This window comes from Scyliorhinus canicula, chromosome 9 (assembly GCF_902713615.1).
Source record: "Scyliorhinus canicula chromosome 9, sScyCan1.1, whole genome shotgun sequence".
Taxonomy (NCBI): Eukaryota; Metazoa; Chordata; class Chondrichthyes; order Carcharhiniformes; family Scyliorhinidae; genus Scyliorhinus; species Scyliorhinus canicula.
The window spans coordinates 152434040-152452355 of NC_052154.1; the positions used below are offsets into that span (position 1 = coordinate 152434040).

Genomic DNA, 18316 nt, shown 5'->3' on the forward strand with positions numbered 1-18316 from the left:
CCTTTTTGTGGAGTCAGACTTCAAAACCACCTAACGCAGAGGCAAATATGCTACACACGACTGAGTCCTGAGAGAAGAAGGGGGAAGATTATTTGGCCTGAATTATTACTAATAAAAATTCATGTTCCCTTCTTCCTCCCCTAGGTATCAATGTAATATTCAGCACTGGCCTGTGTATTTTGCAACTACTGGAAGCCCGGCTCCTCACAATGTCTGATGTCTCTGTGCTCCTTCCCACCCTGCTTCGAATTCCTGTCGATATGTATGTATAAAATTGCCTTGTGATTGCCAATTATCACTCATTCGTACATGTGTCCAAGCACATGGGCAGCGCGGTGTTTGCGAGACCTGGGCACCTAGGGGTTGAAATTGTACATGTGTCCAAGCACCTGGGCACCTAGGGGTTGAAATTTCACTGTGCCAGGTAAAAGGTTCCACCGTCCATGGTTAATGTGTGAATATGAAGCAGAAAATGGCCATGGTACTGCTGTTTAGTCATTTTTCTTTGTAAAAAAAACACAACTATTCACAAATGCTTCCCAGACTCGGGGAACCTGCACAGCCTGGTTTGCAAGCAACCAGGCAGTAACTGGACCAAAAGCAGGTCAAAGGCTGGGAATCCTGCAGCACGTAACTCATCCCCTGACTGCCTAAAGCCAGAATTGTGATGGAATGCACTCCACTTGCCTGGATGAGTGCAGCTCCAACAACACTCAAATCTCAATACTCCAGGACAAAGCAGCCTGCTTGATTGGCATCCCATCCACTACTTTAGACATTCACCTTTCCACAACCATTGCAAAGCAGTAGCAATGTGTACCATCTACAAGATGCAGTGCAGCAACTTGTCAAAGCTTCTTTGACAACACCTCCCAAACCTGTGATCTCCACTGCCTAGAAGGGAAAGAGCTGCAGGTGCATGGGAACACTTCAAACTCCCCTCCAAGTCACACACCATCCTGACTTGGAGCTATATTACTGTTCCTTCACTGTCCTTAACCCCCTCCCTGACAACACTGGGTGTACCTACACCACATGAACTGAAGTGGTTCAAGAAGGTGGCTCACCAGCACTTTCAAGTGCAATTAGCAATGGGCAACAAGTGGACCTTGCCTGCGCCGGTCATCGCACGAACAAATAAAAAAAAACACAATCCAGTCCCTCAGATGCAAATACATTTCTCAGGGGAATAGAACATAGCGCATACATATAGTGCAGAAGGAGGCCATTCAGCCCATCGAGTCTGCACCGAACCACTTAGGCCCTCACTTCCACTCTATCCCCATAACCCAATAACCCCTCCTCACCTTTTGGTCACTAAGGGCAATTTATCATGGCCAATCCACCTAATCTGCACATCTTTGGACTGTGGGAGGAAACCGGAGCACCCGGAGGAAACCCACGCAGAGACGGGGAGAATGTGCAGACTCAGCACAGACAGTGACCCAGCAGGGAATCGAACCTGGCGCTGTGAAGCCACAGTGCTATCCACTTGTGCTACCGCGCTGCCCATGTGGGAATGGTCAGTAGATACAGTCTTTTCATTGTCACTCACGGCCCTTGAATGCTATTTTTAAAAAAGGGCTACCTGCCTGTTGACACCAAAAACTCTGGCGAGAATGGAGATGATTTGTTAGAGCAGACTCTGATTGGGATTGGTTTTATACACACAATTTTAAGTACGTAACTATCCTCCACTCACTGCATTTCACTGGAGGAATAATCCTACTGGACTTGGAAGACGTAGTTTAGGTCATGAGTTCAGTTTGCTATAGTTTGTCGAGACTCCTGTTAAGATAATGGTGTAAACTATTTGTTGTGTGTCATTGCTGGCTCAGTGGTAGCACTCTCATCTCTTGTCAGAATGTCATGGGTTCACAACTGTTGAAATCTACCATGCGGTTTAAGTGTAGTCTCGAATACACTTTGAACTCAGTAGAAATTTAAGCTACACTTCTTGGATCCAAAATTAAAATCTTTTATTGTGTCTATTGATTAGAATTGAGAGACTGAGATCATTTTGTGGTTACAAATTACATGTTCTCAATAAAGCCTTTGCCAGCAAAAAGACTGAGATATAATCGACTTAGTAGTTTACAAACAGATTTAGCTTTCAAAATATAGTAATGGTTTCTTGCTTAAAGCAAGACAGCTTGCACAGACTTTAAGAGTTAGAGTGGAAATAGGAAAATCCAAAATAAGGATAGCGAATAGTTAGGTAAAAGGTATAGAGTGATCCTGGATGGAAAATGGCTGCCCGGACCTCTATCTTTAAGGAAAATGTTATCAGTTTGACTCCATCTGTCCCTACCCCTGCAATGTGCTGATTGGCTTGGATGGGTCTCAAATGCATTTGGTTGGATGGTTAGTTGTCAATCATCAATGTGTAACATGTATGCGGACACGTTGCATCTTTGGGTACTTTCTATGTGGTGGAATGTGATTTACACTTTTAATCAATTCCAGCTTTTACTGGTTTTACTGCTGACTGCACTATTATCTGTATTCTGAACAATGGTGGATTCATGTAATCATGGTGCTTATTTTGACCTTGATCAGATTGTGGTAAAGCTGTATAACTTGTGCAATTCTGTTCATTAGAACAATGGATACTTTATAATGTCAATTTAACCTTTCAGTAAAATGTTGCATAAGCTTTAGCTAGCCTTTAGATGTTTCCAAATCTGTGCTTTGCCACTGCAAATCCTGCAAGCTGTGTGTTTTTGTAGTCTACGTTTTGCTTGAAGTTTTATGATGAAATCCAGTTCAAAATGGATTTTAAACTGGGCTTTAGTATTTACATTAAAATGGCTAAATCAGTGACCCTTTTACCTACCAGAAATAGCTGGTTACCTTCAACAACTCACCCCATAATTCATGCTGACATTCCCAGTTCAGCAATAATTGAGTGCTGCACTGTTGTGATGTCATTGTTTTTTAAATAAATTTAGCGTGACCAATCCACCTACCCTGCCCACCTCTGGGTTGTGGCGGCGAAACCCACAAACACACAGGGAGAATGTGCAAACTCCACACGGACAGTGACCCAGAGCTGGGATCGAACCTGGGGCTTCAGTGCCGTGAGACAGCAGTGCTAACCACAGCTGCACCGTGCCACCCTGTGGTGGCATTGTTAAACCGAGGTCCCATCTACCCCTCGGGTGGATGTACAAGATTCTAAAGCACAATTTCAAAAGAGAGAAGGATATCTTGTCCAACGATGTGCAGGTTAGGTGGATTGGCCTTGCTAAATTTCCCCTTAAGTGTCCAAATATTAGGTGTGGTTATGGAGGTAGGGTCGGATATTGGGCTTAGGTAGGGTGTTCTTTTGGGGGGGCCGGTGCAGACTCAATGGGCCAGAGGCCTCCACTTACGGGATTTCATGATTCCATTATCACCCTGATATCCGAGTCTGGTATCTTTCCCAGCATCAATTATAAAAGAAACAAATTATCTGACCATTTATGTTTACTGTGCACCACTTGCTGCCACATTTCCTACATTATAACTAGAGACCACACTTGCAAACGTAAAGCTTTGTGACAGATTGAGTGGCAATTTACAGCAATGGGAGGCAGATGCTCGACAGAAATGTGGGAGGACACTTCAAGCAATCAAACAATAGATGGACAATATATGCTTCACCTTGCCGGCAAGGTTTACATCCCAAGAACAAACCTATATTTTAAAAACATTATCTGCAAGAATCTCCAGCATATAAACTGTCCTGCTGGAAAGTTACACCTTGCACACATTGAGCAAAATTTAATTCTCTCATGAGACTGATCATGTCAGTGTCCTGACAATGTCATGTCACCAGATGGTTCCTATCGGCAATTGTTCATGTGCTTAATGATGTTTTGTTTTATCTGCACCATTGACAGTCCATCTTTCCTAGGCCTCCAGGGAGTGCTGGTTTTTGCTAAACAACTTGAGTTGCCAAAAGTTATTTCCGATTACCCGTGGTTTTAGCTAATCTTCTGTGAACAGAACCTGCTACTGGTGACGATTTCTGCTGAGGATTATTGTGCCCTCATATTCGTCAGATAACTTTGAGCAAATTTTGGTTTTCACTCACACTCTTTTGCGCAGTCGCTCTTTTGCGCACACACTCGCTCTCTTTTGCGCACCCGCTCGCTTTCTCTTTCGCGCACCCGCTCACTCTCTCTTTCGCGCACTCGCTCGCTCTCTCTTTCGCGCGCCCGCTCGCTCGTGCGCCCGCTTGCTCTCTCTTTCGCACACCTGCTCGCTCTCTTTCGCACGCCCACTCACTCTCTTTCACGCACCTACTTGCGGCCGTTCGCCGATTTGGTCTTTTCAAGAACTCACTCTCTTGCACACATTTCTCTTTGTGCCTGCATCTGTGTGTTGACCACCTTCACCTTCCAGCTCTCCTGTTTGTAGCCCTTCATCATATATTTACAGCAGTAGCTTCCATATCTGTCGACTCTTATCTGCCCATTCAGTTTTTTTCTTAATTTCTGTCATGTTGGTAGTGCTTCCAAATCATGGGTCAGTTGGTGTTCTAATTAGATGGGAAGATCTCAGAATGGAACCCTGGCTCAAAAGATCATACTTTTTACTTTAAAAAAAATAAAATGTCGGGGAACAGTCACATTGGTATTGTGGTTTGTTCTTGGGATGTAAACCTTGCCGGCAAGGTGAAGCATATATTGTCCATCTATTGTTTGATTGCTTGAAGTGTCCTCCCATATTTCTGTCGTGCATCTGCCTCCCATTGCTGTAAACTACCACTGAATCTGTCACAAAACTTTACGTTTGCAAGTGTGGTCTCTAGTTATAATGTAGGAAACGTGGCAGCAAGTGGTGCACAGTAAACATAAATGGTCAGATAATTTGTTTCTTTTATAATTGATGCTGGGAAAGATACTAGTTGCTAATTGGTATTAACAACAATATGATACAATACGTCTTTACTCCCCCTTAGCTTAAAATTAAAGTAGAGATTTCAGGAATAACACAGTTTACAAAGTACATCTTAAACTACAATGGTCTCAATAACACAAAAGGTCCCCTTTAAGCATGCAAGATGACTGTGGTCAGTCATGCTCCTCTCTGAACCCAAGTGACTGGCTGTGGATTTCTTCTCAAAATCCCCCAGATTATTCTGATATCATGAGTCACCCTGTCTCACTAAACTCCGGCTTTCACATGAGTGATTTCAAATTCCACTTTCAAAAGTCACACTTCGAAATCTTGATGCTTTCGCACCACCTTGGTACCCAGCTATTTAGTCCACTGTGCTAAACCAGCTCCTCCTTCTAAAACCAACTGCTTCTAGCAAAGCTGTGAGAGCTGCCTTCTCTCCCACTAGCTATCTCCAACTGCAACAAAATTAACCAAATGTCTCTACCTTACAAGGCCCAGTTGCTGAGCAACCACTGCTGTTTTTTTCTCTTCATGCCGTAACCCTCTCTAGGCACAATAGAATCACAGTTGGAAATGAAAGCAACCCGCAGACATGCAAACACCCTTGTCCAGCATGAATCTAACTATAGATTTTCTCCATCCAAGCACAAAAACTTTAAATTAAATCCCCTTAAAACTATACATTATTTCTAATGTTTCCCAATACAAATATAAATCCTTTACAACTACCTTTATTTTCCTAATACTAGGTCACAGGGACCAATCTTTATTGTTATCCATGAAAATTACAATTGATCCTTTACAATTAATGCAAAGTCATTTTCAAGCATACGAATAATTAGATTCTGCAAACCTCTTAAAGAAATTACAAAATTTTCCAGACTGGACAACTTCCGGATCAACGGTCACCGCACGTTCTTATTTCTTACGTTCGCACACTCGCATACAATATAGTGGTAGTTTTCTTTGGCTTTGGCTCTCTTGCATTTCCTTCTAGGCAAGTGTTTTTCATATGGATAGGCCTGCAAAGAATATTACATCAGTTGACTTCACACTTTTGACCGAGTGCCAAAACGAATGGATTGATGGGGGTGAGATGGTGGGGTGGGTGTTATAGAGCAGCTGTATACATTGGAAGGTGAACAAGTGACAAATCTTCAAAGTCGTTTGATAGTTTTGGCGCAGTCCCAAATACAACTGTTTTCTGAACGCTTTGTGTGGAACGGAGGTGAGACAAAGAACAGTTGGACCTTGGAATCTCAAACCAATAGCTGCAAGGAATCAGCCCTCCCACCTGCGCCCTCCCCCCCCCCCCCCCCCCCCCCCCCCCCCCACCCCACTTGCACCTGCTCCCTGTCTGAATCTCAGCTATATATATTGATTTTGCAACCTACTTTCCGACAACTTTTTTCTCATGAATTTTATTTGGTGATATTCTTTACTTCCAGCTCAATGTAAGGAAAAAAGATAATTTATTTTAATTATGTGGAACCTTTCCCATTCTCAGGAACTTTCAAAATGTTTCACAGCCAAATGAACAATGGTTTGAAGAGCAGTCATTGTTGCTTATTTCTCTCTTTCTTTCCTACGATGTTTACAAGCTATCGGAAAGATTTCCAGCACAAAGGCAACATATTGTGGATTTTGGAAATATTAAATAAAAACAGGAAATGCTGGAAATACTCAGCGGGTCAGGCAGCCGCCGTGAGAGAGAAACAAAGTTAACATTTCAGTTCGCTGACCTTTCATTGGGGCTGGAGGAAGCTAAAGATGCAGCAGCTCTTAAACAAGTACAGAGAAGGGGAAGGGCTGGACTGGAACGAGACGGAAAGAACAAAAAGAAAGTTCTGTCATGGGGAAGGTAGCAGAGATTAAACAACAAAAGAGATGATGGTGAATGACAGGAGAGATAATGGTGTGGAGTTGTCAATGTACTAGTAATCCAGAGGCCCAGGTTCTGTGGACACGGGTTCTAATCGTACCATAGCTGCTAGTGGAATTTAAATGCAATTTAAAAGCCGGTCTCCATAATCGTGACCATGAAGCTACAATTGAATGCTGTAAAACCCCATCTGGTTCATTATTGTCCTTTAGGAAATGAAATCTGCTGTGGTCTGGCCTACATGTAACTCCTGATCCATAGCAATGTGGTTGATTCTTAATTACCTAGCAAGTAACTCAGTTTAAGGGCAGTTAAGGATGGGCAACAAATGCCACATCCTACGGAAGAATAAATAATAAATAAAAAGAGAGGATGGTAAAAAGACACCAGGATATCTCCCTCCTGCTCTTTGAAAGAGTGGTCTTTGGGATCTTTAGGTACATCGGACAGGGAAGACAGTGCCTCGCTTTAACGTCTCATCTGAAATATGTCATCTCAGTCAGCGCAGCACTCCCTCAGTAATGCAAGGGTCAGCCTAGATTTTTGGACTCAAGTTCTATTCTGGGACTGGAACACAATCTTCTGACTCGGGTGAGAATGCTTAAAAACTGAACCATCGCTGATAGTCAACTGTGCCTTCCTATATCTTCCAGTGATCTAAACCAAGCGTGGAAATCCACCCTGCTCCCTCCTCCTCTCATTACCACAAGCCCCACCCCCCACCACTGTTGTGCACAAATTGGCAGTTGTTTTTCATACATTACAACACTGACTACACTTCAAATGTACCTCGTTGGCTATAAAGTATTTTGGGGACATCTTGTGGTCCTGTAAGGTGCTATATAAATGCAAGTCTTTTGTTTTACGTACAGGAAGGTTTATAGAAGTGAAATGGGGGCCAAGGCCCTGGAGAGATTTGTAGATGAATTTATATTATTAAATCCATCTATTCTGGGATATGGAGGCAATGGGGGTGGGCAAATAGCGATGAGCTGGGTTGATTGAAATGAGCGTTACATTCAACATGTTCCTACCAGACTGTGGCCCGATTACAGTACTTAAAATTCGTTAGGGACCACGGTTCAATTTCCGCCTTGGGTCGCTGTCTGTCTGTGCGGAGTCTGCACTTTCTTCCCGTGTCTGCGTGGGTTTCCTCCGGGTGCTCCGGTTTCCTCCTACCACTCCCAAAAGACGTGTTGTTAGGTAATTTGGACATTCTGAATTCCCCCTCAGTGTACCCGAACAGGCATCGGAGTGTGGCAACTAGGGGATTTTCACAGTAACTTCATTGCCATGTTAATGTAAGCCTACTTGTGACACTAATAAAGATTATTAAAAAATAGATATATAACAACCTTGCATCCACATTCCATATCAAGTACCCACTATAAATTCTAAATATCACATTTGTAATGCAAACTTCCTAAGTAAACATGTCACACTGTCGTATTCTCCTGACATTAGTTGTGCTTATACACCTCCCGGCCCCTAGTGCTGCCAACAGCTAGACTTCCCAAATTGTCATAGGTTTTGTCAGAGTATTACATAAATTCAACAGAGGATCTATGATTTTGAAATGTTCATGTGTTTTGGGTGATGCCAGGAAGCACTTCTTCACAAAGTATAGTGAAAATCTGTAACTCCTCTTCCCCAAAAACTTTTGACGCTGGGGTCAGTGTGTCCGTATTTTTGTGTGTGCACATGCGTAGTTTGTCAATTGAAAAATTCAAAACTGTTGTGAAGTCAAGGTGGGTAGTTGGAGTTAAAGTAAAAATCAGCCATGATCTAATTGAATAGTGGAATATACTTGAAGATTGAATGTTCTCCCCTTGTTCCTAATGTGACAGTCATTGGACTTCACTCTTTTATGTTGCAATGTTCCTACGTTGCCACACTCTCTCACCTATCATCTATACTAGGTCTTTTCCTCCTGTGTGCAACACTATGAAAAATAAGCTGGTAGCACAATAAATGTGAGAGGTGTGAGATTCTTTTTTTAATATCGGTATCTGATGTCCTATCTTTACAGCTTTCATTAGGGAAAGTCAAAGAGCATCTACTTCTACCAGTTTAGTGTCAATCAAATGGTTTGAGTAGCTTGAAATCTGGAAGGGGGATGGGGATGTGTTCCTTCAGTACTCGGGTTGAAGGAGCGAAGGACAATCAGTACAAGAGTGGAGGAATTGTTTTATAAGAAGGTAATGGACCGCACTGGGCTCCCTTTTGTTCTAAGCAAAGTTTAAACAAAGGGCCAGAATTCGCTGTATTAGGGTGCCTAATGGTGTCTGCCATTATTTAGACTTGCCCCTCGTACCCTTCAGCTGGAAAATTGTTCTTGCCTAGAAAGTCGCTGAAAGTGCAAATGGACAACATTGCATCCTCAGGAACAGGGAATTTGGGGTCTGAGTAATCAGTGCCAAACAATGAGATCTAACTTTAACCAATGGGATGTAAAAGTTTGTGAAAAAAATGGGAAGGACTGAGAAAGAGGGTGGATAAGAACGGGTAAATTCAATATTAAATCAGCTACTGAAAGAGAGGGAAAGAGATTGAATGAAGAGAGAAAAATAAAAGAGACAGGAAAAGAAATTTAAGAAATTACACTTTTAAAATCTGCCTGAAACATTCAAAAGCTAAATGCCACATTTGTAATTGTTAGCTTTTGGTGCCAAAGAGACTGATTGGCAGTAATTAACATTTGACACATCAGAAAAGCGTACTTACACCTCTAAATGACAAGGTGTAACTTTAAAAACAGAAAATGTCAGCAGCACGCGACAGATCACGTAGCATCTGCGGAGAGATGAACTGGGTTAACATTTCTGTGCCGAGTTTAATGAAATGCAATTCAGAGAGCCACTTCTGGATACCCATGTTTAACCATGCACCTGACTCCTACCTGTAGTCACTGAATTAGATAAGATAAAGTCACCATAGCCCAGATGACCATAGGCTGCTTTCCCCTTTGAGGGGGAGGCTTGACTGGTTGTAATTTAACATGAGGGTCACCACACCTCAGGCGAGGGGCAAGGTTGAGAAGGCGGGCCTTCATGAATAACCACAGCCGATACGGGAAGTGAGCCCAAGCTGCTGGCCTCGATCAGCATCACAAACCAGCTGACTAGCCAAGTGAGCTAAACCGGTCACTGAATTATGCACACGAGTAATGGACAGTGTCATTAGACTTATTATGAATGCAAGATCTTGCCCAAACTGGGATCCATGATGAGTGTATATAAGAGCCTCTGACATTCTAATTTCTATCTATTACCTCATTCCTGTTTGTTTTGACTTTATTTCTATTGCGGCACAAGAATTATAATTTATTTTGGATATCTGATGTGGTATTTAATGGGATTGGGTCCCAGGATGAATGTGGATTTCATGAGAATGTAGATTTATTTGCAGTATGAGGGCGGAGGTACCAAAGAGTGAATATTTGAAAGGGAGGGTGTAATGTGAATTGGAGGGAACTGGCAACTTTTCTGGGCCTATGGGTTCTGAATCTTTAGAATTCTCTATCCTATAAGTTTGTGAATGCTCAAGTTGAGTTTCTTCGAGACAGATGTCAAAATAATTTTGGGTACTAAGGGAATTAAGGTATATGGGGAAAGTGCAAGAAGGTGGAGTTGAGTTCAAAGAGTAGCCCTGATCTTGTTGAATGACAGAACTGGCTCAAAGGGCCAAATGGCCTCCTCTAATTCCTATTTCGTATGTTTTCAAAACACTCTGCCATGAGGTCTTTTCCTCACCTCATGTTTCGATCTGCAATAGACTAATTGGTAGAGAATAACTCCATTATCATACCATGTGAAAAGCTAGCGCTGCTGTTGGTGGAGATGTTTGAAGATGCAGTGGCTCAGGGATGATGGGGCAGGCATCCATTTCATTCCTGCTAAAAATGGTGTGTGGGTCATATAGGCCAATATCGCTGCTGAATGTGGATGCCAAGATTTTGCCTAAGGTCCTGCCGCTTAGGTTGGAGGAGTGCCTCCCAAAGGTGATTGGGGAGGACCAGATGGGGCTCGTAAAAGGACAGGCAGTTGTTGTACAGGACATACAGCGGCGTATGTTGAATGTGGTGTTTTCTCTGGCAGACAGGAGGGACCCAGAGGTGGTGGTGGCACCGGATGCAGAGAAGGCGTTTGATCGTGTGGAGTGGAGTTATTTATTTGAGGTGTTGGAGAGATTTGGGATTGGTGTGGGTTAAATTGCTGTACCAGGAACCAAAGGCGAGTGTGCGGATGAATGAGGTGAATTCATGGTACTTTCCATGACATAGGAGAAATCCCACCTCCTGTTTGGGAGGGGTTTGGGGTGGCAATTACTCATTTTAGGCTTGGGAGTGCACATGGCTCAGGATTGGGCTGGGCTGTGTAAATTGTATTTTATGAGCCTGGTGAGTAGGGTCAAAGAGGATTTATTTCGGTGGGACAGCCTTCCACTATTGTTGGCAGGCCAGGTGCAAGTGGTTAAGATGAATATTTTGCCGCGGTTTTTATTTTTATTTCAGTGCCTACCAGCCTTTTTTGCCAAAAATGATTTTTATGGGGGTGCAATGGTTGATTTTGTCATTTGTGTGGGCAGGTAAGGTAGAAATGATTAGGAGGACGGTGCTTCAGAAAGGGCATCAGTCAGGGGCATGGCCCTTCCAAACCTGATGTATTATCATTGGGCAGCGAATGTGGAAAAGGTGCGGGGCTGGAGCAGAGAGCTGGAGGCTTTCTGAGTGAGGATGGAGGCAGGCTCTTGTAAGGGGTCAGGTTGCGGGCGCTGGCAACCACCCTGCTCCCGTTTGCCCCAGCGAAATATTCAGAGAGTTCAGTGGTGGTGCCTACATTGAAAATATGGAGGCAATTTCGGCAGCACTTTAGGTTAAGGGTGGGGTCGAAGTTGATGCCGTTCCAAGGGAGCCATGGGTTTGAGCCAGCGAGGATGGATGCTAGGTTTCAGGGATGGGAGGAGCGAGGGGTGATGAAAATGAAAGACCTATTTCTAGAAGGGAGTTGGGGGAGAAGTTTGGGATCCTGCTGGGGGAGGTTTTCAAGTTTATGCAGGTGCGGGATTTTGCGAAAAAGGTCTTTCCGACTTTTCCGGCGGCACCACCCTCTCGTTGTTGGAGGGGCTACTGTCGGTGATGGGGCTGGAGGGGAGGGGGCCATCTCGGAGATCTATGGGAGGATTTTGGAGGAGGATATTGTATCACTGGAGGGGGTTAAGGCCAAGTGGGAGGAGGAGCTGGGGATGGTGCTGGAGGAGGGGTGGTAGTGTGTCGTGCTGCGAGGCTGGTGTTGATACAGCTACAGGTAGTACATAGAGCGCACCTGACAAGGTTGAGGATGAGCCGGTTTTTGAAGGAATGGAAGATACTTGTGAGCAGTGTAGGGGGGCCCAGCCAATCAAATGTAAATGTTCTGGTTGGTGAAATTTTGGAGGTCATTCTTCAGCACCATGTCGGTACGTGGATTTGGCGCCCTGTCCTCTGGGGGCCATATTTGGAGTGCGGACTTGCTGGATCCGCAAGCAGGAACGGGGGCAAATGTTTTGGCCTTCGCCTCACTGATCGCCCTCAGGCGGGTCGGGTCCTGTTGGGGTGGAGGTCAGTTGCTTCACCCCCTGTGCCTTGGTGCTGTTGGAGGAGTTTTGTATCAGGAAGAGATGGGGTTTGTTTGACCACATTTCATGGAGCTGATTACCATCGGCTGTTGAGGGGGGAGGGGGTTTAGCAAAGTGATTACTGGAGGTGGGGGTTGGGATTTGTGTTTTTTCTTTGTTATGTTGTGTGTTCAAAATCTAAAAATATCAAAAACTTGAATTAAAAACATTTTCCCAAAAAATTATATCATTTGACCACCCAGACACTAGAAAATAAAATGGATGGGCCTCGGTCTTTGTTTGTCCGACAATTCTCGGGAGTGGGTAAATATTGCGCAGCTTCGTGTCAAATTCTAAATTTTGAAATTGTAGGGCATACTATCAAAATTAGAAAAAAGTTTTGAACTTTTGTAACTGGTAGGCTAAGTGTACGTAACTAGCATGGTTAATAATTGTCACAGTTGGCGCAGACCTGTAAAGTTCTTGTATTCTGCGTAAAACTGACAAAACTTTGTCAGTGCATGAAAGGAGTAAACAGTAATCTGTAAGGGCGTTTTCTTTTTTTTTAAATTCCCTTTCGTTTTAAACTAACAAACTCTCAAAGTGAAGTGACCCGCTTTGAATGGAGTCGCTCTGTTTGAGTAAGTCTCCTTGTTCAGTCATCATCCTTCTCATCTGCAGCCGCAGGACCTTCTGCCATTAATCTCACACCACAGCCTTTTGAAAGATTAAATTGAACAGGGGCTGATGTGTTTGCACTTACCTGTCAAGAGGGTTCAGGGATGTTTGCATTAGCGAGCTTGATATAGTCTTGGTTTCACTTAATAGTGAGGGGAGGGAGGGAGAGATGTAGCTATAGAAACTGTGCCAATGCCCCTATTTTGGCATCTGCCTGGAGGCATCTTACAATGTAATAGTTAAGGAGGCCTCTGTGCTTTCACTGATTAGGCCCATCTTTCACCTTTCTGCCCTAGTGAGCATAACTTCATGACTTCACTACCCAAGAATTAAGCACCCTGCACAAAGCACTTTCACAGTCAATTGTCCAAAGCCAAATTTAAACAACTGTTCTTGTAGAATGACTCCGATTTGCTCTGTGACCCCACTCTTTCGAACACTCCATACATTTTGCCTCTCGTAAATTTCCTTGACATCCCTTGGGGATTGTTTTTTGGACGCAGATTTTTTGAGACGCCATTTAGTTCAAACTATTTCTTTCAAGCTAAACAGCTTCAAGACACTCCCAATGGCTTGTGACTGCCAGAGAAATGGAGCATGATCTTGTTTTCCACAATCAACAAAGTCTTAGTCTTCATATCCCTGAAGTAAAAACACCAGTACTTGATTTTTCTTCAGTGAATTTGGGCCCAACTAGGCTGTAATTGTGATCATTCAGGGCAGTCATAAAATAAAGATTTTCATCTCCAGCATCTTTCATGACCTCCAGATGTTCCAAAGTGCCTGACAGCTAATGAAGTACTTTTAAGGTATAGTCACTGTTGTAATGTAGGAAATGTGGAAGCCCATTTGTGCACAGCAAGTTCCCACAAACAGTAATGTGATCGTGATTAGATAACCTGCTGTAGAGAGATTAGTTGAGGGATAAATATCGGAGAGCTCGCCCGCTCTTCAAAATAGTGTCCACACTTTTACATCCACCTGAGGGGGCCTCTGTCTGACATCCCTTTTGAAGGATGGCAGAGTTCAAACATGTACCTACATTCAGACAGTCATTAAAGAATGGCTTTCAAAAATTCTGCAGACGGTTGAAATTCCTTGATGTTGCCAGTAAACAGAAGACTTTGACTTTCTTTTAACTAAATGAGTCATTTAATGAGTTGCAAGTATTAAATTGCAGTTGGCGAGAGTACTGTAGCAAAACAGAATTGTTGGCAATAGAGACCTGGTATTTGGAACTGGGAATTTTGTGGTAATTTCCATACCCTCTTTGATACGTAACAGAACCTATACCTTGGCATTCGTTTATTCTTGAAGTGGCCTGTCAAAATTATGAAATCATTTTTCTTGCATAGAATTTCACAGCATAGAGATAATCCGTTCAGCTCACTGTCCCAGTACCATCTCCTGACGTCAGCACACTGTCCCAGTACCGTCTCGTCCTGACGTCAGCGCGTTGTCCCAGTACCACTTCGTCCTAACGTCAGGCACCCTATCCCAGTACCATCTCATCCTAACATCACGTTGTCCCAGTACCGTCTCCTCCTGACGTCAGTGTGCTGTCCCAGTACCGCCTCGGCCTGACCTCAGCGCGCTATCGCAGTACCGTCTACTGCTGACGTCAGCACACTGTCCCAGTACCGTCTCCTGACGTCAGCACATTGTCCCAGTACCGTCTCCTGACGTCAGCACATTGTCCCAGTACCGTCTCCTGACGTCAGCACATTGTCCCAGTACCGTCTCCTGACGTCAGCACACTGTCCCAGTACCGTGTCGTCCTGACGTCAGTGTGCTGTCCCAGTACCGCCTCGGCCTGACCTCAGCGCGCTATCGCAGTACCGTCTACTGCTGACGTCAGCACACTGTCCCAGTACCGTCTCCTGACGTCAGCACATTGTCCCAGTACCGTCTCCTGACGTCAGCACATTGTCCCAGTACCGTCTCCTGACGTCAGCACATTGTCCCAGTACCGTCTCCTGACGTCAGCACACTGTCCCAGTACCGTGTCGTCCTGATGTCAGCGCGTTGTCCCAGTACCGTGTCGTCCTGACGTCAGTGTGCTGTCCCAGTACCGCCTAGGTCTGACCTCAGCGCGCTATCGCAGTACCGTCTACTGCTGACGTCAGCACACTGTCCCAGTGCCGTCTCCTGACGTCAGCACATTGTCCCAGTACCGTCCCTGACGTCAGCACATTGTCCCAGTACCGTCCCTGACGTCAGCACATTGTCCCAGTACCGTCTCCTGACGTCAGCACATTGTCCCAGTACCGTCTCCTGACGTCAGCACACTGTCCCAGTACCGTCCCTGACGTCAGCACATTGTCCCAGTACCGTCTCCTGACATCAGCACATTGTCCCAGTACCGTCTCCTGACGTCAGCACACTGTCCCAGTACCGTGTCGTCCTGACGTCAGCGCGTTGTCCCAGTACCGCCCCCTCCTTCATCAGCGCGCTCGTCCTGACGTCAGTGTGCTGTCCCAGTGCTGTCCCAGTACCACCTCCTCCTGACGTCAGCACACTGTCCCAGTACCGTCTCCTCCTGACGCCAGCACGCTGTCCCAGTAACACCTCGTCCTGACGTCATCACGCTGTCCCAGTAACACCTCGTCCTGACGCCAGCACGCAAACCCAGTACCGTCTCGTCCTGACGTCAGCGTGTTGTGCCAGTATTGTCTCATCTGACGTCAGCACGTTATCCCAGTACCGTCTCCTCCTGACGTCAGCACGCTATCCCAGTACCGTCTCCCCCTGACATCAGCACGCTATCCCAGTACCGTCTCCTCCTGACGTCAGTGTGCTGTCCCAATACCGTCTCCTCCTGACGTCAGTGTGCTGTCCCAGTACCGCCTCGTCCTGACGTCAGCACGCTGTCCCAGTACCGTCTCCTCCTGACGTCATGTGCTGTCCCAGTACCGCCTCATCCTGACATCAGCACGCTGTCCCAGTACCGTGTCGTCCTGACGTTAGCACGCTATCCCAGTACCGTCTCCTCCTTCATCAGCGCGCTGTCCCTGTACCGTCTCCTCCTGAAGTTAGCACGCTGTCCCAGTACCGCCTCGTCCTGACTTCAGCACGCTTTCACAGTACCGTCTCCTCCTGACGTCAGCACACTGTCCCAGTACCGTATCCTGACGTCAGCACGCTGTCCCAGTACCGTCTGCTCCTGACGTCAGCGCGCTGTCCCAGTTCCGTCTCCTCCTGACGTCAGCACGCTGTCCCAGTACCGTCTCCTCCTGACGTCAGCACGCTATCCCAGTACCATCTCATCCTGACGTCAGCACGCTATCCCAGTACCATCTCATCCAGACGTCAGCACACTGTCCCAGTACCGTCTCCTCCTGACGTCAGCACGTTATCCCAGTACCATCTCATCCTGACGTCAACACGCTATCCCAGTACCATCTCATCCTGACGTCAGCACGCTATCCCAGTAGCGTCTCATCCTGACGTCAGCACACTGTCCCAGTACCATCTCATCCTGACGTCAGCACGCTATCCCAGTACCATCTCATCCTGACGTCAGCACGCTATCCCAGTACCATCTCATCCTGACGTCAACACGCTATCCCAGTACCATCTCATCCTGACGTCAGCACGCTATCCCAGTACCATCTCATCCTGACGTCAGCACGCTATCCCGGTACCATCTCATCCTGACGTCAGCACGCTATCCCGGTACCATCTCATCCTGACGTCAGCACGCTATCCCAGTACCGTCTCCTCCTGACGTCAGCACGCTATCCCAGTACCGCCTAGTCCTGACGTCAGCACGTTATCCCAGTACCGTCTCATCCTGACGTCAGCACGCTATCCCAGTACCGTCTCATCCTGACGTCAGCACGCTATCCCAGTACCGTCTCCTCCTGACGTCAGCACGCTATCCCAGTACCATCTCATCCTGACGTCAGCACGCTATCCCAGTACCATCTCTTCCTGACGTCAGCACGCTATCCCAGTACCGTCTCGTCCTGACGTCAGCACGTTATCCCAATACCGTCTCCTCCTGACGTCGGTACGCAATCCCAGTACCGTCTCCCCCTGACGTCAGCACGCTATCCCAGTACCATCTCATCCTGACGTCAGCGCACTGTCCCAGTACCGTCTCATCCTGATGTCAGCGGGCTGTCCTAATACCGTCTCATCCTGACGTCATAACACTGTCCCAGTAGCGTCTCATCCTGACGTCAGCACACTGTCCCAGTACCATCTCATCCTGACGTCAGCACGCTATCCCAGTACCATCTCATCCTGACGTCAGCACGCTTTCCCAGTACCATCTTATTCTGACGTCAGCGCACTGTCCCAGTACCGTCTCCTCCTGACGTCAGCACGCTATCCCAGTACCATCTCATCCTGACGTCAGCACGCTGTCCCAGTACCGTCTCCTCCAGACGTCAGCACGCTGTCCTAATACCGTCTCATCCTGACGTCAGCACACTGTCCCAGTACCGTCTCATCCTTACGTCAGCACACTGTCCCAGTACCGTCTCATCCTGACGTCAGCACGCTATCCCAGTACCGTCTCATCCTGACATCAGCACACTGTCCCAGTACCGTCTCATCCTTACGTCAGCACGCTATCCCAGTACCGTCTCATCCTGACGTCAGCACACTGTCCCAGTACCGTCTCGTCCTGACGTCAGCGCGTTGTCCCAGTACCACCTCGTCCTAACGTCAGCACGCTATCCCAGTACCATCTTATCCTAACATCATCACGCTGTCCCAGTACCGTCTCCTCCTGACGCCAGCACGCTATCCCAGTACCGTCTCCCCCTGACATCAGCGCACTGTCCTAGTACCGTCTCCCCCTGACATCAGCGTACTGTCCCAGTACCGTCTCATCCTGACGTCAGCACGCTATCCCAGTACCGTCTCGTCCTGACGTCAGCACGCTATCCCAGTACCGTCTCGTCCTGACGTCAGCACGCTATCCCAGTATCGTCGTCTCCTGACGTAAGCACGCTGTCTCAGTACCACCTCGTCCTGACGTCAGCACGTTATGCCAGTACCGTCTCCTCCTGACGCCAGCACGCAAGCCAGTACTGTCTCGTCCTGACATCAGCACGTTATCCCAGTACCGTCTCCTCCTGACGTCGGTACGCTATCCCAGTACCGTCGCGTTCTGACGTCAGCGTGTTGTACCAGTATTGTCTCATCTGATGTCAGCACGTTATCCCAGTACCGTCTCCTCCTGACGTCGGTACGCTATCCCAGTACCGTCTCGTCCTGACGTCAGCGTTTTGTGCCAGTATTGTCTCATCTGACGTCAGC

The 18316-nt window shown here is 46.4% G+C and overlaps 1 protein-coding gene across 6 annotated transcripts in view; it reads left to right on the forward strand.

Annotated features, from left to right (window-relative positions):
• si:ch211-266k8.4 (carabin) overlaps window positions 1-18316 on the forward strand; it is a 232649-nt gene that overhangs the window by 119001 nt on the left and 95332 nt on the right. For all 6 annotated transcript variants that reach the window (XR_005461913.1, XR_005461914.1, XM_038807941.1 and 3 more), the window contains one exon: window positions 145-262. Coding sequence is in view for 4 of the 6 variants with exons in the window: in XM_038807941.1 (XP_038663869.1) it covers window positions 145-262 (118 nt within the window). In the remaining 2 variants the exon portion in view is untranslated. The remainder of the gene's footprint in view (window positions 1-144; window positions 263-18316) is intronic.